Source organism: Scyliorhinus canicula, chromosome 21 (assembly GCF_902713615.1).
Source record: "Scyliorhinus canicula chromosome 21, sScyCan1.1, whole genome shotgun sequence".
NCBI lineage: Eukaryota > Metazoa > Chordata > Chondrichthyes > Carcharhiniformes > Scyliorhinidae > Scyliorhinus > Scyliorhinus canicula.
In genome coordinates, this window is record NC_052166.1 from 20,123,896 (window position 1) to 20,149,404 (window position 25,509).

Genomic DNA, 25,509 nt, shown 5'->3' on the forward strand with positions numbered 1-25,509 from the left:
GTGGGCGGATGCACTGGAGAAGGTCAATTCTTCCTCCTCGTGTGCGAGGCTGAGCCTCATTCAATTTAAGGTGCTGCATAGAGCTCACATGACGGGGACAAGGATGAGCCGGTTCTTTGGGGGTGAGGACAGGTGTGTCAGATGTCTGGGAAGCCCAGCGAACCATGTGCATATGTTCTGGGCATGTCCGGTGCTGGAAGGGTTCTGGAAGGGGGTGGCAAGGACGGTGTCGAAGGTGGTGGGGTCCAGGGTCAAACCAGGATGGGGGCTTGCGATCTTTGGGGTCGGGGTAGAACCGGGGGTACAGGAGGCTAGGGAGGCCGGAATACTGGCCTTTGCATCCCTAGTGGCTCGACGAAGGATATTAATTCAATGGAAGGACGCGAGGCCTCCAAGCGTTGAAACTTGGATTAACGATATGGCTAGCTATATTCAGCTAGAAAGGATCAAATTTGCCCTGAGAGGGTCGGTACAGGGATTCTCCAGGCGGTGGCAACCTTTCCTTGACTTTTTAGATCAGAGATAGACGTTCGGGGTCGTGGCAGCAGCAACCCGGGGGGGGGGGGGGGGGGGGGAGGGGGGGGGGCAGCAAGGGTTGTGGGGGGACATGCACGACTGTAACGCGGGCAAGTCTGCTCGCTGCTCATGTCTGAAACTGTAGGCTGCCTTGTTTGTTAAGGTTGCCTGGGGGGGGGGGGGGGGGGGGGAGGACTGGTGCGCGCGAGAGGGCGGGCGAGGGAGGGACATTTGCCTAGAGGGATTGTGTTGTAAATAATTTAAAAATTAGTAGGGGTAAATGTTTGTATGGAAAAACTCTTTCAATAAAAATTATTTAAAAAAAAAAAAAGGAGGAACTTGCATTCATACAGCACCTTTCACAATCTCAGAATATCCCACAGGCCTAAAGCCAGCCCCTCAGGTAATGCAGGAAAAACAGCACACAGCAAGATCCCATAAACATCAACGTGGGGTTATGAAAGGGGACCTTGCTTCAAAAATAAATATTGGTAGGACGCCAGGCAGAACTCCATCAAAATGTTACCCCATCGAAGCATGGGCACGTAGCTCAAATCTGGACAGGGAGGCCGTACTGTGGAACCTGGGATATAGTCGTCTATTTGAGCAAGCACATTGATGGATGGTGCATTTACCCAAGGAGAGAAGCTTCATTCATTCTTCACTTAGCTTCTCGGATTGAATTGTATTTTAACATTACTCACGGGCCTGGGCAATTCATCACATCATTAGAACAAAGAACAAAGAAAATTACAGCACAGGAACAGGCCCTTCGGCCCTCCCAGCCTGCGCCGATCCAGATCCTTTATCTAAACCTGTTGCCTATTTTCCAAGGTCTATTTCTCTCTGTTCCCCACCCGTTCATATATCTGTCCAGATGCATCTTAAATGATGCTATCGTACCCGCCTCTACCACCTCCGCTGGCAAAGCATTCCAGGCACCCACCACCCTCTGCGTAAAAAACTTTCCACGCACATCTCTCTCAAATTTTCTCCCCCTCACCTTGAAATCGTGACCCCTTGTAACTGACACCCCCAGTCTTGGAAAAAGCTTGTTGCTATCCACCCTGTCCATACCTCTCATAATTTTGTAGACCCCAATCAGGGGTCACGGTAGCACGGGCAGCACGGTGGTTAGCATAAATGCTTCACAGCTCCAGGGTCCCAAGTTCGATTCCCGGCTTGGGTCACTGTCTGTGCGGAGTCTGCACGTCCTCCCCGTGTGTGCGTGGGTATCCTCCGGGTGCTCCGGTTTCCTCCCACAGTCCAAAGATGTGCGGGTTAGGTGGACTGGCCATGCTAAATTGCCCGTAGTGTAGGGTGGATACGTGGGTTTGAGTAGGGTGATCATTGCTCGGCACAACAGCAAGGGCCGAAGGGCCTGTTCTGTGCTGTACTGTTCTATATAATAGGTCTCCCCTCAACCTCCGTCTTTCCAACGAAAACAATCCTAATCTACTCAACCTTTCTTCATAGGTAGCACCCTCCATACCAGGTAACATCCTGGTGAACCTCCTCTGCACCCTCTCTAAAGCATCCACATCCTTCTGGTAATGTGGCGACCAGAACTGCACGCAGTATTCCAAATGTGGCCTAACCAAAGTCTGATACAACTGTAACATGACTTGTTGACTCTTGTACTCAATACCCCGTCCGATGAAGGCAAGCATGCCGTATACCATCTTGACCACTTTATCAACCTGCGTTGCCACCTTCAGGGTACAATGGACCTGGACTCCCAGATCTCTCTGGACATCAATTTTTCCCAGAACTCTTCCATTGACCGTATAGTCTGCTCTTGAGCAAACAAATTACTTCAGCAAAAGGCCCATTGCCCAAGTTTAAAGCCAGCATCAGGGTCCCCTCCTCCACACATGAAGGGCCAAGGACAAAGCTGCAGGAATTAGTAAAGTCTCAAGTCAATGAGGGGAGGGCCGGGGGCGTAGGTCACTGTGGGACTATATGGGTGGGGCCAGAAACAATTAAAGCGAGCTCCCCATCCCCATGTGAATAAATGCTGATCAGTGGTTACAGCACCCCTCCAGGACCAGTTAGCTGGCATGTTAGAATTGTCAGCTCCTTCAGCTTGTCAAAAAGGATGGCAAAACAAAACTCCGCCATTGACATCTCTGGAAAGTTCAAGTCTGTGAACTGCAGGTGAACATAGGGTCAGGAAGGGCCATGGGTCAGGAAGGGCCAGGCTGTCCAGTAAAATCAATCAGCTGGATGACAGCTCATCGCCTATTCTTCAGTCTCGCAGCTTGACTGAAGCAGCGAGTGACAGCCGGTGTTTGTGAAGTGCTCAGTATCATTGCCAGAACATTGAAACATGAGCAAGCTGCCCGGGTAACCTGAAACCTAACAGACGGTGAGCGGAAACAAGAAAGTCCAGGAAATACTTTTTGACATCTCTGCCCTAATTTTCACTTCATGTTCAGTTTGGAAACTTGTTTGCTCTCAAGGATTTGGGAGAAAGTGGCATGAAAATTTGAGGTAACTTTTTCAACACTATGCTGGCAAGAAAAACATCTATTTATCATACTAAACAAATAAATGAAGGATAAAGAAACTGGAACTGCCAGAAATATTTCAGGTTAGTCAGCTTCTGAAAGGAGTCGTCGTTGATCTGATAAAGGATCCCACTCATGGCATCGTCCTACTCTTTCCTTTTTCCTTGGAGAGTTCTCAGTGAGTCATTGCCACTCGCACCTGAAAAGTCAGAAGCTGCCTTGAGCTCATATTTGAGCAACCCGAATCTAGGCTGACCCTCCAACACAGTACTGAGGGAATGCTGCACTGCCGGAGCTGCCAACTTTCAAGTGAGACAGTAAAAACAATGGCCGTGTTTGCCCCCTCAAAAGATCCTGCAGCTCTAGATGAAGAGCAGAGTTCTTAGCCAAGTGGGCATAAATTCCCATGTTGCCACTTTGAGGAGGGACAGGGGAGGAATTGTCCCCAGTGCCCTGCTCAATATATATCCCTCAATCAACAACTAAAATAAGATTGGTATTGACTCACTGCTGTTTGTAGGAGCTTGCTGTGCACATACTGGCTGCTGCGTGTCCTCCAGTACAACAGTGACTCAATTTCAAAACATTTCACTGGGCGTTGCTTTGGGGAGTCCTCACATTGTGAAAGATGGAATCTTTCTTCCATCCCATTCCTCACCTGTGGTGTGTTCCCAGCTGTTCTTCCAGATGCACTGTTATAAATAAAGCTGCTGCCAGCTCCTACAGTGTTTGCTGATGGCTCTGAAAACGAGATGAAATGGATAACCACGGAAACCAGGAGCTGGTAACTACAGTGCGGGAGGGACGGACGTAATGCATACACGTACGCACACGCGTGCACCATGCACACAGGCGCACGATTGTGGGCCTCAACAATTGGCAGGTCGCTGTAATGTGGGAATGGAAGTGATACTGGCCCATCTCCACAAGATTTTAAGCCTTTATCTTGGTGATGGGGAGAGTATGAACTTTGGGCTTTAGTGGGGCGAAGGTGATGAGAGGGGCAAGTGTTAATTCCCAATTCACTCAACTCTCTCTCACTTTCTACCAGCTGCTTCCATTCCCCCCCACCCCTCCCCCCACACCACCACCAAAGAGAGTTCACTCACTCACTTTCCCAATTAGGTGAAGTATCTGTTGCTACCCTGTAATAATACCTGTGGCCTACACGTGTACCAGTCTCAGCTTTAAGAAATGTACAGTAAATGAATTATGGAGCTGTCCACCTGCCGAGCCAGTGAACACAGGGCAGTGACAGAATGACAATCTCTCGAAGGTCACACTCGCAAAGCTTACCTTTGCACAGAAACTGTTTGATGGCTTCCGTTCCATTGCTGCACACGCTAGCTGGAGGATAGGTCATAGCTTCAGCATCCAGACTGAGGGACTGTTAGAGCGGGTGGCCAAGAGGCAATGGCCGGGGGTGAGGGGGGAGAGAGAGACAGAGGCAGACAGAGAGGGAGAGACAGAGGGAGACAGCGAGAGAGACAGCGAGAGAGACAGCGAGGGAGACAGCGAGGGAGACAGCGAGGGAGACAGCGAGGGAGACAGCGAGGGAGACAGCGAGGGAGACAGCGAGGGAGACAGCGAGGGAGACAGCGAGGGAGACAGCGAGGGAGACAGCGAGGGAGACAGCGAGGGAGACAGCGAGGGAGACAGCGAGGGAGACAGCGAGGGAGACAGCGAGGGAGACAGCGAGGGAGACAGCGAGGGAGACAGCGAGGGAGACAGCGAGGGAGACAGCGAGGGAGACAGCGAGGGAGACAGCGAGGGAGACAGCGAGGGAGACAGCGAGAGAGACAGCGAGAGAGACAGCGAGAGAGACAGCGAGAGAGACAGCGAGAGAGACAGCGAGAGAGACAGCGAGAGAGACAGCGAGAGAGACAGCGAGAGAGACAGCGAGAGAGACAGCGAGAGAGACAGCGAGAGAGACAGCGAGAGAGACAGCGAGAGAGACAGCGAGAGAGACAGCGAGAGAGACAGCGAGAGAGACAGCGAGAGAGACAGCGAGAGAGACAGCGAGAGAGACAGCGAGAGAGACAGCGAGAGAGACAGCGAGAGAGACAGCGAGAGAGACAGCGAGAGAGACAGCGAGAGAGACAGCGAGAGAGACAGCGAGAGAGACAGCGAGAGAGACAGCGAGAGAGACAGCGAGAGAGACAGCGAGAGAGACAGCGAGAGAGACAGCGAGAGAGACAGCGAGAGAGACAGCGAGAGAGACAGCGAGAGAGACAGCGAGAGAGACAGCGAGAGAGACAGCGAGAGAGACAGCGAGAGAGACAGCGAGAGAGACAGCGAGAGAGACAGCGAGAGAGACAGCGAGAGAGACAGCGAGAGAGACAGCGAGAGAGACAGCGAGAGAGACAGCGAGAGAGACAGCGAGAGAGACAGCGAGAGAGACAGCGAGAGAGACAGCGAGAGAGACAGCGAGAGAGACAGCGAGAGAGACAGCGAGAGAGACAGCGAGAGAGACAGCGAGAGAGACAGCGAGAGAGACAGCGAGAGAGACAGCGAGAGAGACAGCGAGAGAGTGGTGTGTGAGGAGAGAGAAACAGAGAGAGAGAAAAACAAAATTAAAAGTTTAGAGAACAATTACCACATGTATTAAAAACTCGACAGTGCCTATGGCACACATAAGCTTACATCGCTAATCTAATCATGGTTTTCAATGATTATGGCTACCTCGTAATGAGTTAATCTGGAATCTAACCACTGGGTTTGGATGAAATCATGCACTGCCCCAGCACTGGGACACATTGAATTGAATCCCAAAGTCTGTCAAGTTTATTTTCTGCTGCGTGGGGCTGGTTAGCTGGATGGTTAGTATGTGGTTCAGAGTGACGCCAACTGTACGGGTTTGATTCCCGTTGCACCAGAGGCAGACTTGGGATCTGCTTCCTTGCCCTGCCCCCAAGGATGGAAGGCAATGGCCAACCACCATTGACAGAAAGCTACCAGGGAAACAGCTGAGGCTGCAGCACCAGCAGACAATGAGCCAAGGATAGGTCTTTAGGCACAGCGCTTGCAGAATGAGATGGATTTTCTGTCTTTAGATTTCACCAGTTTGACATTTCTCAGCTGTCGCCCTCTATCTGGGAGCTGCCAGTTATCGCAGGCCAGCCACTGCCAGTTCTGGATTAGGGACTCTGCACATGTGGGGAAATTAAGACTTTCGATATCCCATTCACACCATTTATAAACAATCTCCTATCAGTGCAGAGATATCATTAACACCACCAATGCAGTAAAGGCATTCAGCATGACTGATTGGGTTACACACGATGGGCTTGATTTAAGTCAAGTCTGCTGATCATTGAACCTCCAAAGCTTACGGCAAAAACACCCAGCTGTTGCAATAATTTGGCAGAGCTCGGCTAGGAGAGGCTGTAGGACAAGGAGGAGCTCAAAATGCACCAAGACGAATCAATCAGGAACAGGAATGGCCTTCACGGACTGATACTCCGCCTACCTTCTTCCTCGTCCTACTCCCCTTCAGAAATTCACCCAATTGACTGGTGAACCCATTCACCTTGTCCACCCCAATAACTATCCTCATTCCACTTTCCAAAAGGGGTTGAGTCTGACACTTGCCCCAGACATTTAAACCTGTTCTATTCTCCTTACTGTATGTTAAAGATGAAACTCCAAACGCACAGAAAAAAGAACAGAAAAAGGTTGGTTACTCCATCGAGTCTGTCCCATTCAGATGTACTATTATAGCACCCACTGCTCTGCAACCACCCACCAGCAGTTAGCTAATCTCCTGGGAGCGGAAACGAAAACAGAAAAGCTGATCCACCTGAGCTCTAGATCAAGGCTGTTGCTGCAGTGCTGTACCGAGGGGGTGCTGTACTGCTGGAGGGGTCACTTTTCAGATGAGACATTAGAGGCTTCACCCATGGTACCATTTTGGGGGGAACGGTGACAGTGGTGTTGTCACTGGGCTAGTAGTCCAGAGACCCAGGTTAATTCTCTGGGGACCCAGGTTCGAATCCCACCACAATAGAATTTAAACTCAATAAACCATCCGGAATTAAAAGTCTAATAATGACCATGAAACTAATGTCGATTTTTGGGAAAATCCATCTGGTCCACTAATGTCCTTAGAACTTAGAACATACAATGTTCTATGTTCTAGGGACATGGTGGACCAGATGGATTTTCCTTTGGGAAGGGAAATCGGTCATCCTCATCTGGTCTGCCTACCTGTGAATCCAGACCTACAGCAATGTGCATGACCTTTAAATGTCCTCTGACATGGCCCAGCAAGCCACTCAGTTGCATCAAATCGCTACAGAGAAAACACAAAGGAATGAAACCAGATGGACCGGCATCGACCTAGGCACCGGAAACGACAAACCCAGCCCTAACAACCTTGCAAAGTCCTCCTTCCTAACATCTAGGGGCTTGTGCCAAAATTGGGAGAGCTGTCTCACAGACTAGTCAAGCAACAGCCTGGCACAGTCATACTCATGGAATCATTCTATCCCAGACATCATCACCATCACTGGGTATGCCTGTCCCAACAGCAGGACAGATCCAGCAGAGGTGGCGGCACAGTGGTATACAGTTGGGAGGGAGTTGCCCTGGTAGTCCACAACATTGACTCTGGACCCCATGAAGTCTCAAGGCACCAGATCAAACATAGGCAAGGAAACCTCCTGGTAGAGGTACACCCTCAGCTGATGAATCAGTACTCCTCCATGTTGAACATCACTTGGGGGAAGCGCTGAGGTTGGCAAGGGCACAGAATGTACTCTGGATGGGGGACGTCAATGTCCATCACCAAGAGTGGCTAAGTAGTACCACCACAGACCTAGTTGGCTGAGTTCTAAAGGACATAGCTGCTAGACTGGGTCTGTGGTGAGGGAACCAACAAGAGGGACAATCATACCAGACCTGATCTCACCAACCTGCCAGCCACAGGTGCATCTATCTATAGAGTATCAGCAAGAGTGACCATCATAAAGTCCTGTCTTCACATTGAGGATATCCTCCATCGTGCTGTGAGGCATTACCACCGTGCGAAATGGGATAAATTTCGAAACGATCTAGCAACTCAAGACTGGGCATCCACGAGGCGCTGTGGCCATCAGCAGCAGCAGAATTGTGCTCGACCACAATCTGTAACATCATGGCCCAGGATGCCCCCTACTCTACCATTACCACCAAGCAAAGGGTCAACATCAGTGCTACCAAGTGGTACTTACTCAGCAATAACCTGCTCATGGACGCTCAGTTAGGATTCAGTCAGGGTCACTCAGCTCCTGACCTTGGCTCAAATATGGACAAAGAGCTGAACTCCAGAGGTGAGGTGTGAGTGATGGCCATTCAATTCAAGGCAGCATTTGCCCTCACAAGACTGGAGTCAATGGGAATCAGGGGGAAACTCTCCGCTGGTTGGAGTGATACCTGGCATAAAGGAAGATGGTTGTGGTGGTTGGAGGTCAATTGTCTCAACTCCAGGACATCACTGTAGGAGTTCCTCAGGGTAGTGTCCTAGGCCCAACCACCTTCAGCTGCTTTATTGATGATCTCCCTTCCATCATAAGGTCAGAAGTGGGGTTTGAGCTGTCAAGTGGCAAGTAACATTCACACCAGACAAGTGCCAAGCAATGATCATCCCCAACAAGAGAGGATCTAACCATCGCTCCTTGACATTCAATGGCATTACCATTGCTGAATTCCCCACTATGAACATCCTGGGTTACCATTGACCAGAACCTGAACTGAACTAGCCATAGTGACTGCCAGTGTGGAGTTTGTACTTTCTCCCAGTGTCTGCGTGGGTTTCCTCCGGGTGTGCCCACAGTCTGTTTCCTCCCACAGTCCAAAGAAGATGTGCAGGTTAGGTAGATTGGCCATGATAAATCCCTTATCCTCAAACTATGACCCCTGGTTCTGGACCATCTCCTGCACCATCAAGAACATTTTTTCTGAATCTACCCTGTCTAATCCTGTTAGAATTTTGTAAAATAGGAGATCCCCTCTCACTCTTCTAAACTCTAATTAATATAATCCTAACCGATTTAGTCTCTCCACATATGACAGTCCCACCATCCAATCAGCCGGGTAAACCTTCTCTGCACTCCATCCATAGCAAGAACATCCTTCCTCAGATAAGGACACCAAAACTGCACACAATACTCTAGACATAGCCTCACCAATGCCCGATACAATTTCAGAAAAACATCCCAATTCCTGTACTCAAATCTTTTCGCTGTGAAGGCCAACATACCATTTTCCTTCTTTACTGCCTGCTGTACCTGTGCGCTTACTTTCAGCGACCGATGCACGAGGACACCAAGGTCTCGCTGAGTATCCACCTCTCTCAATTTACATCCATTCAAACAATAATGCCTTCCTATTTTTTGCTACCGAAGCAGATAGCATCACATTTCTCTACATTACATTGCATCTGCCATGCACGTGCCCACTCACTCAGCCTATCCAAATCCCACTGAATCATCTCTTCATCCTCCTCACAGCTCATCCTCCCACCCAACTGAAATGAAAATCGCTTATTGACACGAGTAGATTCAATGAAGTTACTGTGAAAAGCCCCTAGTCGCCACATTCCGGCGCCTGTTCGGGGAGGCTGGTCCGGGAATTGAACCGTGCTGCAGGCCTTTTGGTCTTTGTATCATCTGCAAATTTGGAGATAATACATTCTGCTGTTTCGTCCAAATCACTGATATATAATCTGAACAGTTGGGGTCCTAGTTGCCGCACCCCACTGGTCACTGCCTGCCAATCAGAAAAAGAACCATTTATTCAAACTTTCCTTCCCCTGTCTGCTAACCAGCTTTTTATCCCTCTCAAGACACTACCCGTAATCCCTGTGTCTTAACTCTGCATATTAATCTGGTGCATGAAACTTTGTTGAAAGCCTTATGAAAGTCTAAATAAACCACATCCACCAGTTCTCCCTGGTCAACTCTACTACTTACATCTTCAAAGAATTCTAGTAGATTTGTCAAGCATGATTTTCCGTTTGTAAATCCATGCTGACTTTGTCTGATTACACCAAGGCTCTCCAAATGCTATGCTATGAAACCCTTGATAATGGACTCCAGCAACTTCCCTACTACTGACGTTAGGTTCACTTGTCTATAGTTCCCTGTCTTCTCTCTACCTCCCTTTTTGAATAGCGGGGTTACATTCGCTACCCTCAAAACTGTAGGAACCATTCCAGAGTCCAAAGAATTTTGGAAAATGACCACCAATAGATCCACTATTTCTAGGGTAATTCCTTAAGTAATCGAAGATGCAGATTATCAGGCCCTGGAGATCTGGTTGCCTTCAATCCCATTAATTTCCCTAAAATGATTTTTTTTTTTTTTTTTAATTATTTTTTTATAAATTTAGTGTACCCAATCATTTTTCCAATTAAGGGGCAATTTAGCGTGGCCAATCCACCTAGCTTGCACGTTTTTGGGTTGTGGGGGCGAAACCCACCCTAAAATGATTTCTTTACCAATACTAATTTCCTTCAGTTCCTCACTAAAACTTGTGCTTCTCAGAACTTCCGGTACATTATTCATGTCTCCCTTTGTGAAGACAGAAGCAAAGTATGAATTTAGTTCCTCGGCCATTTCTATGTTCCCCTTAATGAATTCCCGCGTTTCTGACTGTAGATTGTATTAATTTTTCACTTTACACATTGAGAGAAACTTTTACAGACAATTTTTATGTTCCCCGCTAGTTTACTTTGAAATTGTATTTTCCCCTTCTTAATCAATCCCTTGGTCTGCCTTTGCTGAATTTTAAACTGTTCCCAATCCTCAGGTCTATTGCTTCTTTTGCCAATTTGTATGCCTCTTCTTTGAATCTACTACTATCTCTAATTTCCTTTGTTAAGACAGGTTTGGCCAGAGTTCTCTTTCTACTCTTGCGCAAATTAGGAATAATTTGGAGTTCACCTATTTGTTCCTTGAATGCCTGCCATCGCCTGTCCGCTATCCTCCCTTTCAGTAATATTTCCCAGTCCGTCTTTGCCAGCTCATGCCTCATACCATCATAGTTACCTTTATTGAGGTTCAGGGCCTTGGTCTCAGAATCAATCTCACTATTCACCTTGATAAAAAATCCTACCATATTATGGTCACTCATCCCCAAGGGTTCTCTCACAACTAGATTGCCAACTAATCCTATCTCCTTGCACAACACACAGTCCAAGATGGCTTGTCCCTTGTTGATTCCTCAACATATGGTCCAGAAAAATATCCATATACACTCCTGAAATTCCTCCTGTTTTACTGTGACTAATTTGACTCACCCAATTTAAATGCAGATTAAAGTCACCCATAATCACAGATGTTCCTTTATCACCTGCATCTCATGATTTCCTGTCTAATGCTATTCCTAACATTACCACTGCAGTTTGGTGGTCTGTATACCACCCCCTAGAAATGTTTTTTGCCCCTTGATGTTTCTCAACTCCACCCAGACATATTCCACACCATCTGTACTCATATCTTTCCTCAATATTGTATCAATATCTTCTTTAATCAACAATAATCAAACTCCGCCACCCGTCCAGTTTGTACAGGTCCAATCCCCCCAAAACCAGAAACCCTCCCCTTCACACCATCTCTTCAGCCACATATTCATCCGATATATTCTATCATTTAAAAAAAAAAATGTTTTTAGAGTAGCCAATTATTTTTCTTTTTCCAATTAAGGGGCAATTTAGTGTGGCCAATCCACCTAACCTGCACATCTTTGGGTTGTGGGCGTGAATCCCTTTTTTAACCCATGTCGTTGGTATCGATGTGCACCACGACCACTAGTGGTTTACCCTCCCCCTCCAGAATGTAACCATTCCAAGACATTCTCTCTTCTCCTCTCCTCCCCCCCCCCCATCCTTCTCCTCTCCTCCTCCCCCCCCCCCCCCATCCTTCCCCCCCGGCGCCAAAAGAGGTAATTCCCCTCAACAGTATTCAGTACTCGACCCTCAGGCTTCGCAACTGTGCATTAAACATTGTTGATATTTATTTTCTCAATAAACCCTTCTATCTTTATGCATTCTATACAAATACAGAAAATTATGCACAGATCAAAAGATGTAAGATACACACAGGGTTACCTCCAGAGTGTGGATATGAGCCAGGTCCTGTGGGAGAACCTGAACTCGATTCTGACTGACGTCGAATGTCCGCAAGCTCCTCAGTCCACTCAGAGATTCTGGCACTTTCCGGATCCGGTTCGCTGAAGTGGTCGGGACAAGAGAGGAAGATAAACAGGGGCATTAATGTCTGGTGCAAGACTAAAGGAAAAGCAAAGCCTCTCACCCTACTTCTCTCCGATCCCACGTATTGCTGCTCAGCTCTGACCCCCAACAGTGAAATGTCTTGCACATTTTACCATGTTAAAGGCACTGTATTAACGTTAATTGTTGTTGTACAATTAAAAACAGTAGAATTGGACTAGGTGGTGTGAAACCTAAACAGCCACAGCTCTGGGGCCAGAGATCCAAACCAGCTCAGATGGAGACGTGAAACTCTCATTTCTTAACAGACTAGAAGTAAAACAGGTTTGGGGCACCTTCCAGCACCCGGGGCACCTTCCAGCACCCGGGGCACCTTCCAGCGCAACTTCCAGCACCCAGCACCCGGGGCACCTTCCAGCACCCAGGGCACCTTCCAGCGCACCTTCCAGCACCCAGGGCACCTTCCAGCACCCAGGGCACCTTCCAGCACCCAGGGCACCTTCCAGCACCCAGCGCCCGGGGCACATTCCAGCACCCAGGGCACCTTCCAGCACCCAGCGCCCGGGGCACCTTGGGTACCTTCAAGCACTCAACGCCTCGGGCACTTTCAAATCCAACTATTGACTCAAGTCACACAACAATTTCTGAAGATTTTGGTTGCTAACGCGTCACTGACGCAAGGTCAGTGCCCTCCCTGGAACCTCAACTCAATAAATTTCTTCCCTGTTGTAATGCTATCAGGCAGACTCCAGTAGTAGAAGTTTATGGTGACAGCAAATCGGCCCAATGTTTAAGCAGATGCGGAGAGGAGATTGTGATGTTCTCTGTTATCTTTGTCTGGATATCTTGAATGCATAGTGTTTAACAAAGAACATCAAGCTAAGTAAATTAACAATGCCGATTTCTTAATATTACTTAAACTAGATTTGAACGTATTCCCATGTACAAGGTTGCTAAAATAAACAAACAATGTTATAACTCTAACTATGAATTCTCAAATACACAACTACTCTCTCTCACACCTAAACACCTTCTCCTAGAATCAAGGGTCATCACGTGATATATATGTGACTGCTCTTGATAACCATCTGGTGGTAAGATTACATTAAATTAACAATTTATCTCCCATACAATATCCATATTGTTACATTCCCCTTCCTTTGAAGATGTTTGGAGACTGGTACAAACATATATGCATGGTAAAAGCATTGTATGTTCTATACATGTAAATCATTACCGTCATTGTTTACAATTTTTTTTAAAAAAATGCTTCACAAGTTGAGTCTGTCCAGCTTTGATGCAAGTGGACCTTCTCAATCGTGGTTGTTCAGCAGATGTTCGTGATCTTTGTGGTGTGACAAAATCTCGCTGTTGCTCCGTCGAAGTTGACGGTGTGGCTCTGTGTCAAGCTCTTATGTGTGGAAATACTTTGAGAAGTGCTCTACGATTCCTTTGTAGGATAGAACCGTTATTTGTGAGAACGACGTAGGAGTGTGGTTCTGTGTGGTGAATCATAAATGCCATGCAGGACCATCCTCCAGTTGGAATCTGTACCCACACATTATCTCCTGGCTCTAGCGTTGCTAGATCCTTAGCTGTCTTGTTGTAGTAATGCTGTTGAGTTTGCCTGTGCTGCTTCATTTTCTGCACAGCATCATCATTATCAGGATCTGCTATTGTTAAGTATGCTAAAGTTGTACGTAGCTGTCGATACTTCAGCAGTTGGGCTGGTGACAAACCCGTAGCTAGTGGTGCAGCGCTGCAGCTGAGTAGAGCTAAGAATGGATCGCTTCTTCAATCCAACGCTTCCTTTAGGAGTTGCTTTGCTATGTGAACACCTTTTTCAGCTTTCCCATTCGATTGTGGATGCAATGGTCTTGACGTGATATGCTGAAAATCAACCTTTGTGAGAATTCTGTCCAATTGCAGCTGTCAAAACATGGACCGTCGTCTGTCATGACAGTAAATGGGATTCCATGTCTTGCAAACACATCTTTGGTTGCTTTATGACCGCTTTCGAACTAGAATTGGGCAATGTGATCACCTCGGGGTAGTTCGAGAAGTAATCTATGATTAGTAAATAATCATTACCATGGAAGTAGAATAGATCGATGCCAACCTTTGACCATGGAGTCTTGATTAGTTGATGCATCATCAATGTTTCCTTTTGTTGCTGGTATCATTGACATGTTTCGCATTCTGCCACAAGGTTATTGATGTCTTCATTGATACCTGACCAATATACTGATTGATGAGTTCTTCGATTGCACGTTTCAATCCCAAATGGCCTTCATGCACCATGCTGAGGATCCTTAACAAAGCCGGAATTTCTATCCGGTATTACCTCAGCAGGTGTCTGTTGATGCTGCTTGGATCCACTCAAATGTTCCTATAGCTGGAACACGTACCTTTAGGCCAACTATCTTTCATAAAATGGGTCTCATGCTGTAATGTGTCATGCTTGGTCGTTTCCTCTGTTATTAATTTTAGTTTTTCATCTGTGACAGGAGGATTTTCTTCTATTATATTTGCTTGAGCTGCGATTGCCTGTACTATGTCATTCATCCCAGTACCATCTTCAGTTGCACAAGGTCTTTACCCAGTATGTAGATTATGTCATGTGAGAGTACCTTTAAGAAATGGATGTTTAAGCAATGTACTGTTAAGAAATGGAGCAGCTCATATTACTGAAGTGATGTCAGAGGGGGAGCTGAGCCGAGATCACTTCTGCTTTTTGGGAGATTTAGTTTCAGTTTTGAGGAAAAGAGCTTGGGTGTGTCTGTGTTTGCAGTGAGCTGGATCTGCTGTGATCTTTGCCAGGAAAGACTATCTCTGAATCATTTGGGTGATTTAAACTCATAATAGCAATGTCTTTAACCTGATGTGTTTCTGTTTAAAGGTGTTAAGTCTTTTGGAGGTTTGAAGGAACATTTTGAGGGATTATTTAGTGTTGTATTATTTTCGGGGTTATCTTTGAAGTAAGGGGTGTTAAGAGATTCAATGTTTATTTTAAAAGGTTAATTTAAGTTCATGGAATAAACATTGTTTTGTGTTTAAAAACCCATGTGTCCATAATTGTAATACCACACCTGGGGAACAAGCCACGTGCTTTAAAAGCAACAATACATTAAAGGGAGAGGCTGGTTGAACTCCATGATACATTTTGGGGTTCTGAAAATGCCGCTCCCATAACAATTAGCACAAAGACATACCGTTGAATTATCATGATTATATGTTGGAGTCTCAGTGACATATCATTCAAATGTTTCTTAATGATTGGTACAAGAGGACAATGATCCATTTCCACAGTAAAGGTAGGTAACCCGTACACATACTTCTCCATTCCAATGAGAGGACCTAGACATTATTTTTCTATTTGCGCATAGCGCTGTTCGGGCATTGTCATCGCTCTTGATGCATAGGCTATCGGTTGCCATTGCCTGTCAGATGTTTTCTGAAGTAGCACAGCTCCTAGGCCATCCTTGCTTCCATCTGTTGATATCTTTGTTTCCCTCATAGGATTAAAGAATGACAGAACTGGTGCTGTTGTGAGTGCTGTGTTTAAATCAGACCACTCCTTTTCGTGTTCTTCAGTCCATGTGAATAGAACATTTTTTCGTATCAGCTGTCTCAGAGCTGTTGTACATTATGATAGATTTGGAATGAACTTTCCCAGGAAGTTTACCACACCTAGCAGTCTAAGAACCGCTTTTATGTCTTTAGGCGAAGACATCTTGTTGATGGCTGCAAACTTCTCAGTGTCTGGCTGCACACTTTGAGCTGAAATCTGGTCACCTAAAAACAGAGTCTGGATATACCAAATTGACATTTGGTTCTATTAAGTTTTAAAGCAAACTCTCTCTTCGTTGCATTACTTGAAGAAGTTTTGCGTTGTGTTCTTCTTCAGTCACTAACCATATAATATCGTTAACATATACTCCGACACCTTCAACACCTCCTATCATTTGTTCCACGATCGATGAAATATCTCCACGGCTGATATTAAACCAAAAGGCATTTGATTAAAACAGTACCTTTCATATGGAGTGTTGAAAGTACATAATTTTCTGCTGGTTTCATATAGTTTCAGTTGCCAAAACCCTCTAGAGGCATCTAGTTTCGTAAAATTCTGGCATGTGCCATTTCACTTGTTATCACTTCACGTTTGGGAATTGGGTCATGTTCCCTCTTTATATTTTCGTTGAGATCTTTCGGAGATCTCCATTTGGTTTCTTGACGCATAACCATTGAACTAACTCAGTCAGTGGGTTCTTTCACTGGTGGGATGATCTCCAGCTGCTGAATGAGGTTAAGTCCCAGTTTCAAACATTCCCTCAAGGGAGTTGGAACCCTCCTTGGTGGATGAATATCCGGCTTGGCATTCTCCTCAAGCTGTATTTTGTACTTGAATGGTAACGTACCCATTCCATGAAACACATGTGGAAACTTGTGAACGATATCATCAATTTGGTCTTTTTCATTGTCTGAGATTTTGTCTGAGCTGTGAATTCGCTTCACTAGCCGCAGTAGCTCACATGCCAGTACACCTAATGATGAACGCTTCGGTCCCACAATCTCAAACCTGATAGGCATCTTCATGTCTTTAACTTGGACTGTGAGATAACATGTTCCCACCGTAGCAATGACATTGCCACTATAGTCTCTGAACTGACAATCATTGTCATCTATTTGAGGCTCTATGTTCAATTTAGCTCAGTCCAATTGATTGATCAAATTAGAGAGAGTACCGGTACCCAGTTTGAATTGAATGTTGGTTCCATTAACCTTTAATGGAATTGTCCACTTATCTTGATCATGATCAATTGCAACTGGTTTGAAATTATCCACTTCAGAAATTGCCTTGTGGCATTTTATTGACTTTTTCAACAATGCCAACAAAGAAAGTGCCTTCTCAGTCGTAATGATCTTGGACATTGTAGGGTTTAGTCGCTTTACTTTCCGATTTATTTAAGTTTATTTCTTGTACAGCTCTGCCTTTAGTAACTGCACTCATCTTCTTATATTGATACGTTGTAGCTCCTGTTCGCCACTGTGAAACAAATGATTGAGTCTGTGACACTTCGCACAGGTTTTACTGAAGACTGGGCATTTGTTTACTGGGTGGGCGTGGCCACAACGTTTGCATGTCATGACGCCCGATAAGCCATGTGCAAAATGGCCGCCGTCTGGAGTGCGCTGGTTTTTCAATTGCGCTACAGCATCAGCCACGTTGTTCGTTTTCGCGCCACTTTCACGGACCAACATCTCAGAATATTGATTTTTAGCAAGTTCGCTTGCACGACACATACTATTGGCATCTTCTAACGTTAGTTTCGGTTGTCTGAGCAATCTTTCATGCAGTCTTTCATTTTTAACACCAAATACAATCTGATCATGCAGAAGGAAATCTAATAATATTGAAAAATTACAGGCCTGCGCTTTGAGCCTGAGATCTGTCACAGAACAGTCAAGTGTTTCACCTGCTTTCTGGACTCTTTTCCGGAATACATATCGTTCGAAAGTTTCATTTATCTGAAGCTCGCAATGCCTGTCAAACATTTCGATAACTTTGTTATATTTCTGGTCAACCACATTCTCATAATGGAATGAGTGAATATTTCTAACGCCTGCGTTCCAGCTATTGTTACGATTATCGCTATCTTTCACTGTTCGCTGGCCGCTTCGAGGTCTAAGGATGGGATATTTGGTTTAAACTGTTGTTTGAAATTTTTCCACTTATCAACTTTACCCGATGTCCTGAATTGCTTTGGAGTCTGCAAACCCTCCATGAAGCTTCGACTGGGCAGTTTTTTCCCCCCGACGCTACTAGTTTCTACGAGGTCGTTGCGATCGGACCCTGGTTGAGATGTTTTTTCCTTCGATCTTCTCAAGTTTTTTTTTCTGCACGGAGATTTTTTTCTTTCTCTCTAAACCTTTCTATACTACCTTAGGAACCACCCCAAGTACCATGTGATGTTCTCTGTTTTCTTTATCTGGATGTCTTTAAAAATTTTTTTAGAGCACCCAATTCATTTTTTTACAATTAAGGGGCAGTTTGGCATGGCCAATCCACCTACCCTGTACATCTTTTGGGTTGTGGGGGTGAAACCCACGCAAACACGGGGAGAATGTGCAAACTCCACACGGACAGTGACCCAGAGCTGGATCGAACCTGGGACCTCGGCACCACGAGGCCGCAGTGCTAACCCACTGCGTCACCGTGCTGCCGAACATCAAGGTAAGTAAATTAACAAAGCTGATTTATTAACACTATATAAACTAGATTTGAATGTTTCCTAAGTACAAGGTTGTTAAAATAAACTATGCAATAACTCGTAACTATAGAACTCTCAAATACACAACTACTCTCTCTCACGCCTAAACACCCTCTCCTAGAATTAAGAGTCGTTATGGGATATATATGTGACTGCTCTTGATCACCATCTGATGGTAAGAAGAATTCACATAGAATTTTTAATCGTTTATCTCCCATACAATATTCATATTATTACTGAGATGTTAACACTCATTGTGTTCACGATGTAGGGCTGTTCGGCTGGGGGAATTGGCACTCATCACTCAGGCCACATTGCGTTGAGTTAGAACATAGAACAGTACAGCACAGTACAGGCCCTTCAGCCCACGATATTGTGCCGACCATTTATCCTAATCTAAGATCAACCTAATCTACACCCCTTCAAGTTACTGCTGTCCATGTGTCTGTCTAAGCTAACCACTGTGCTACCGTGCCGTCCCCTAGTGCTAACCACTGTGCTACCGTGCCGTCCCCTAGTTTTAGAATCTCCAACCAGTGGAGATAGTTTATCTTTTATTCACCCTGTCTTTCCCTGTTAATACCTTGCATACTTCAATTAAACCACCCCTTAACCTTCTAAATTCTAGCGAAAACAGATCTAATTTGAGCAATCTCTCCTCGTAACTCAATCCCTGTTGCCCAGGTATCATTTTGTAAACCTATGTTGCACTCAGTGCAGACTCGATGGGGCAAAGGGCCTTTTCTGTGCTAATTGATTCTATGACTCACTCTAAGGTCAAAATATCATTCCTATGGTGTGGTGCCCAGAACTGCTCACAATACTGCAAGTGGGTTTTTTTATAGCCGCAACATAACCTTGGTGTCTTTACATTCTAATCAAGGCGAGCATTCCATCAACATTTTTGATTATTTTCTTCACTTATTCCTGGCATTTTAAGGACCTATGTACCTGAACCCCAAAATCTCTTTGGACATCCACTGCACCCAACCGCTATCCATTTAGAACAGGGGTGGGCAAACTTTTCCGTGCAAGGGCCACATTCAGAAATTCACAATTCACAAAGGGCCGCATAGTATATTAAGTAAAATAATTACTTCACCCGGTTATGATTCTGGGCGCCTCATATAGAACATAGAACAGTACAGCACAGAACAGGCCCTTCGGCCCTCGACGTTGTGCCGAGCAATGATCACCCTACTCAAGTCAACGTATCCACCCTATACCAGTAAGTAACCCAACAGCCCCCCCCCCCCCATTAACCTTAAAAAAAATGTAAAAAATTTTTTAAACAAAATTTTTTTTTTTTTTTTTAATGACTTGGTGGGCCGCAGAAATACCTTTGGCGGGCCGCATGCGGCCCGCGGGCCGTAGTTTGCCCACCCCTGATTTAGAAGGTACCCTGCTCTATCCTTTTTTGGTCCAAAATGGTAACCTCACACTTGCTTACATTAAATTCCACCTGCCACAATTTTGCCCATTCACCTAGTCTGTTAATATCTTTGCAATTTCATGCTAGCATCTAGACTGTCTAAAATGCCACCTAACTTTGTATCATTCACAAATTTGAATGTATGATTTCCTATGCCAGCATTCAAGTATTCCCATCATTCAACCAGCCCCTTTGCTGGCCCTTGTACCGATCCCATTTGTCCAGTTCTGGGATTTTGTACAGTTTTATGCTGTCCCTACCTCTTTGGTTGTCCATGGCCATTTTTTTGTGAAATGGAGCCTTTTTCTCTCAGGGGTATACACTTGCTCTGCATCTCGTTAAATATTTCTTGAAATATTCTCCACTGGTCTTCAGTCGTCTGACCCACTAACAGATCTTTCCAGTTTACCATGGACAGTCTCTGCCTCATCCTGTTAAAGTCTGCCTTACCCAAGTCTAAACTTCTAGTATCTGAAACGCGCTTTTCACTTTCAAAAGCTGCACTGAATTCAATCATGTTGTGATCACCCACGCTAACACAGGGGAGAACATGCAAACTCCACACACAGTCACCCAAGATTGGAATTGAACCCGGGTCACTGTGGGGCAGCAGTGCCAACCACTGTGCCACCATGTGTGTTCCACCATTACAGGATCAGAAGAACTGCCTTAGCAGGGACCAAGCGGAACACAGGTTCGACACAGACAGGCTTCCTCAAATGCTGTTCCTGTGGGGAGCTTTGCACGATTCTCTTCCCAACTCCTCCCCAAAGTTCACTGCTGCTTCAACTGGGAGAGGAAGGGACAGAGATACAAAGTCCCTCCTGGAGACCAAAATGCAATGACTGGGATTGCAACCTCAGGCATCCCAGTCATGAATGGAGGCAGGTCACAGCTTTTGAGTCGACCAGCCTTCCCGGAGAACACACTTTAAACACAGGGTCTGTTACCTTTTACGTTCAGTGTCTGGAGCTGGGTCAATGTTGCAAGAGAGTTAGGGAGAGATTTCAAATGGTTTTGTTCCACGTTGAGCACCTGAAATATTACGCAAAAAAAATTCAGTGGAGGGGACAGCAGGACAAGATGAAGAATAACAATCCCACAGTAAGGGAATTGGGAGCTTGAGGGGCGGGTTGCGGTGGTGAGGGAGGTTGTGGGGGAGGGTGGCAATAACTGTCTGATTATCAATATGCTGTTGCAGGTCACAACAGGACAATTCTCTTCTCAACAGCGATCCTAATCATCAAGGAGTGAGCCCCCCCCCCCCCCCCCCCCCCCCCCCCCAATACTTCACTGCAGCGCTGAGGGAGTTCTGCATTGCTGGAGGTGCCAACTTGCAGACTTATCTGCCTGATTTGACTGAATTGAAAGATAGTCATGTTCCCACAGTTGGTTATCCAGTGGCTTATGTCAGACAGTAGACAAGGAAAGGACGGGACATGGGTTGGCAGGCATTCCTCCAGAGTCATACTGCTTCCCAGCACTCTCTGCCTGGGCACGGGACATCAAGAATGGCCACTTAACAGAGACCAAAAGCTGCCAGGTATCCACAGTAACCCTCCCAGACAATCAGAGAAAAATCTGTACCTCGTTTACACGGGGAAATCAAAGAGGGAGTAAGGGGGAGGCAATGGCAACCATAACTTTAGTTGCCTAAGCCCTGGAATAATCTTTCTGCAACTCTCCGAGCATCTATCTTGCTCCGTCCTTCCGACCCGTTGGAAAACATCTCACAGTCACCCTTCCTAATGACTTCTCCTTGGCTCAGTTTTGCTCCTGGGGATAATTTTCAACGTTGAAGATGCTATATAAATGTAAGTTGCTGATGACAGGCCGCACCAAACTACCCTGGAGCCAAACAGCAGTTTATCTACTTGCTGGCCCAGGGTCTGAGACAAGCAGCATTTTGCCTCAGTCGACAGAGCCTGTGCAGCAACGTAGTCTCCCTCACAATGGAGGGACTTCCATCCTGCTTGGCTGGGGAATGTGACAGACGCAGAGTCAAAGGACTCTCACTCCTGGCAGAACTCGTTAAGAACCCTATTTACCTGCAGGGATACAAGGTGACCCATATCCTCGGGGAGTGAGGTGAGCTGGTTGTCATGGAGATCCAAAATCTGAGAGAAGGAAACAGACAGTAAAAATCTCCACTTATCAAAATAACCTTAATACCGAACGCAACACAGTCAGACAGTCCGATAGTCGTTGAACAGTAACCCCACCCTCCCTCACTCCACAGGCTCTCTCCGAGTAGCTCAACCTGTAAAAACTGGTTAAAGAACGATAACCTTGAACGACAAAATAAATTCTGATTTGAAGGGCCATAGAGCGGCTAGGGAGGAGGGTGGATTGGGTCTTTCAGGGTGGGAGTGAGGGGGACATTGTTCAGGGGCTCACTAATTAAAAAGAATTAGTGTTAGCAAAATACAGCTGTCACTGAAAAAAATCACTTCCCATCATGGTCCTATGTTTACAAGTTCTAGGCAGTATGGTATAATGTTCTGGGCAGCTTCAGGGCAGCTCACCCAAATCTACAGTGGCAGGGTTAGTGTTGGAAAGGTCTGGGCAGCATATCTCTGCCCATCAGAAGTTTAACGTTTATGTGTAAGTACCATACATGTACCCACGTTGGGATTGCCACTGGGTTCTGACACATAACGGCAACAAATGTTCAGAGGTTTGCTGCTGGTTTTATTAGATGATCCAGCATTTACAAAGTTCCATATTTCACAATGTGTGGTTTTACAGTGAAATTGGAACCGCAAGCAGATTTTCTGCACAATAATGACAATCTATGTATGCAACACAGCGAGAGATCAAGTACAAAACTCATAACTAACAGGCTATGTGCAAATTTGCCCAAGTATGTCCTATACACGAGAAACAGGGCAAAGCCAACCCGGCAACTTACTACCCCATCGGTCTATTCTCCATCATCAGTAAAGTGATGGAAAGTACCGTCACTATCAAGTGGCACTTAGACAGCAATAACTTGCTCACTGAAGCTCAGTTTGGGTTCTGACAGGACCACTCAGCTGCTGACCTCACTACAGCCTTGGTTCAAACATGGACAAAGAGCTGAACTCCAGAGGTGAGGCGAGAGTGACCTCCTGACATCAAGGCAGCATTTGATCGAGTGTGGCATTAAGGAGCCCCAACAAAACTGGAGTCAATGAGAATCGGGAGGAGGGGGGGGGGGGGGGGGAAGAGAGGAGGATGCTCCACAGGTTGGAGAGAGCAAGCACAAAGGAAGACGGTTGTGATTGTTGGAGCTCAATAAGCTCAGTCCAAGAACATTACTTTAAAAAAAAAATTTAGACTACCCAATTCATTTTTTTCCAATTAAGGGGAAAATTAGCATGGCCAATCCACCTACCCTGCACATCTTTTGGGTTGTGGGGACGAAGCCCATGCAAACACGGGGAGAATGTGCAAATTCCACACAGACAGTGACCCAGGGCCAGGATCGAACCTGGGACCTCGGCGCCGTGAGGCAGCAGTGCTACCCACTGTGTCACCGTGCTGCCCCCAAGAACATTACTGCAGGAGTCCCTCAGGGTATCGTCTGCGGCCCAACCATCTTCAGATGCTTCATCAGTGACCTTTCCTCCTATCATAAGGTCGGAAGCGGGGATGTTCACAGAAATGGGGATAATATCAATTATCATAAGATTAATGAGACCTAGGAGGAGGAGGCCATTTGGCCCATCAAGCCTGGTCCACCATTCAATAAGATCATGGCTGATCTGTGGACTTAACGTCCTGCCCCATAGCCATCAACACACTTGTCAATCAAAGTCTGTCTAACTTAGGCCTTGAATATATTCAATCCTCTACTACTCTGAGGAAGAGAATTCCAAAGACCAATGAACCTCTGGAAAAAAAATTCTCTCTGATCTCTGTCTTAAATGGGACGCCCATTATTTTTAAACTGTCCCCAGGTTCTAGATTACCACACGAGAGGACATATTGTCTCAGTAACGACTGTAAATCTCCTCAGAATCTTGTGTATCAATAAGATCACTCCTTGTTGTCCTAAACTCCAATATAGGAGTATACAAATATAACTCCAGTAAGCCCAACTTGATCAACCTTTCCCCACAAGATAATCCCTTCATCCCAGGATTCAAGCCTGGTGAGCCTCATGTGAACTACTTCCAATGCAAGTATATCTCTCCTTAAGTAAGGAGATTAAAACTATACACAGTACTCCAGGTACAGACTCACTAATGCCCTGTAGGGTTAAGGCAGGATTTCCCTACTTTTACACTCCATCCCAATTGTAATAGATGCATCTGAATAACTTGGACAATTGAACACCATTTAATATCATTTTCAACTCCTGAGTTACTGAAGCAGTTTGTGCTGATATGCAGCAAGACCTTGACAACATTCAGGCTTGTGCTGATGGGAAACAAGTAACATTTGTGCCGCACAAGTGCCAGGCAATGGCTATCGCCAACAAGAAAGAAGCTATTCATCTTTGAATGAGTCGCATGTGCTGCTGGATCTACTGTACTTTGATTTCCAGAAGACTTTTGATAAGGTGACACATCAAAGGTTACGGTCAAAAATAAAAGCTTGAGGTACAGGGGATAACATATTGGCATGGGGGGAGGTGGTGGAATAGTGGTATTTTCACTGGACTAGTAAACCAGAGACCCTGAGTAATGCTAATTAAAGCAAGTAATTAGGAAAGCTAATAGAATGTTCTCTATTGCAAGGAAAATTAAATACAGAAGTAGGAACATTATGCTTCAGGTTCAAATCCGCCACTGCAGGTGGCGCAATTTAAATTCAATATAAAAACCCATTTGTTCACTAATGTCCTTTCGGGAAGGAAATCTGCGGTCATTACCTGGTCTGGCCTACATGCGACTCCAGACCTATAGCAATGTGGCTTACTCTGAACTGCCCGCTCAAGGGCAATGAGGGATGGGCAATCAATGCTGGCACATCCTGCGACACCCACGCCCCATGAATGATAAAAAAAAATGGATAGAAGATTGGCTAGCTAACAGGAAACAGTGGGTAGCCAGAAAAGGGTTTTTCTTCTGGTTGGCAGAATGCAATGAGTGGTGTGCCACAGAGATCAGCGTTGGGGCCTGAGCATGTTTACAATTTATATAGATCACTTGACTGAAGGGACCGACGGTCTGTTTGCTGATGACACAAAATAGTTAAGAAAGTAAGTTGTGAAGAGGACATAGGAAGCTACAAGGGGATACAGACATGATGCTACAAGGGACATAGATAGGTTGTTGGTGGGACAAGATCTGGCAAATAAGTGGGAAAATGTGAAGTTGTCCATTTTGGCAGGGAGAATAAAGACGTTTATCTAAATGGTGGGAGATTTGCTCACAAGAGGAAATGGTTCTAGATTTCCCCAGGAGAGGGAATGTCATCCCAGTATTGACTCTGTCAAACCCCTCTATATATAAATTCCAATAAGCCCAACTTTATCAACCCCTCCTTCTCAGATAATGTTTGCAGGTGACTGCACAATGTTCAGCACCATTCGCGACTCCTCAGACAATGAAGCAGTTTGTGTCCAAATGCAGCAAG

General features: G+C 45.8%; 1 protein-coding gene across 6 annotated transcripts in view; it reads right to left on the reverse strand.

The window, feature by feature from the left end:
- Nucleotides 1-25,509, reverse strand: part of lrsam1 (leucine rich repeat and sterile alpha motif containing 1) — a 112,627-nt gene that overhangs the window by 72,881 nt on the left and 14,237 nt on the right. For all 6 annotated transcript variants that reach the window (XR_005458558.1, XR_005458557.1, XM_038782632.1 and 3 more), the window contains exons 5-8: nucleotides 21,993-22,061; nucleotides 20,895-20,979; nucleotides 12,115-12,236; nucleotides 4,323-4,413 (exon numbers count right to left, since the gene is read on the reverse strand). Coding sequence is in view for 4 of the 6 variants with exons in the window: in XM_038782632.1 (XP_038638560.1) it covers nucleotides 4,323-4,413; nucleotides 12,115-12,236; nucleotides 20,895-20,979; nucleotides 21,993-22,061 (367 nt within the window). In the remaining 2 variants the exon portion in view is untranslated. The remainder of the gene's footprint in view (nucleotides 1-4,322; nucleotides 4,414-12,114; nucleotides 12,237-20,894; nucleotides 20,980-21,992; nucleotides 22,062-25,509) is intronic.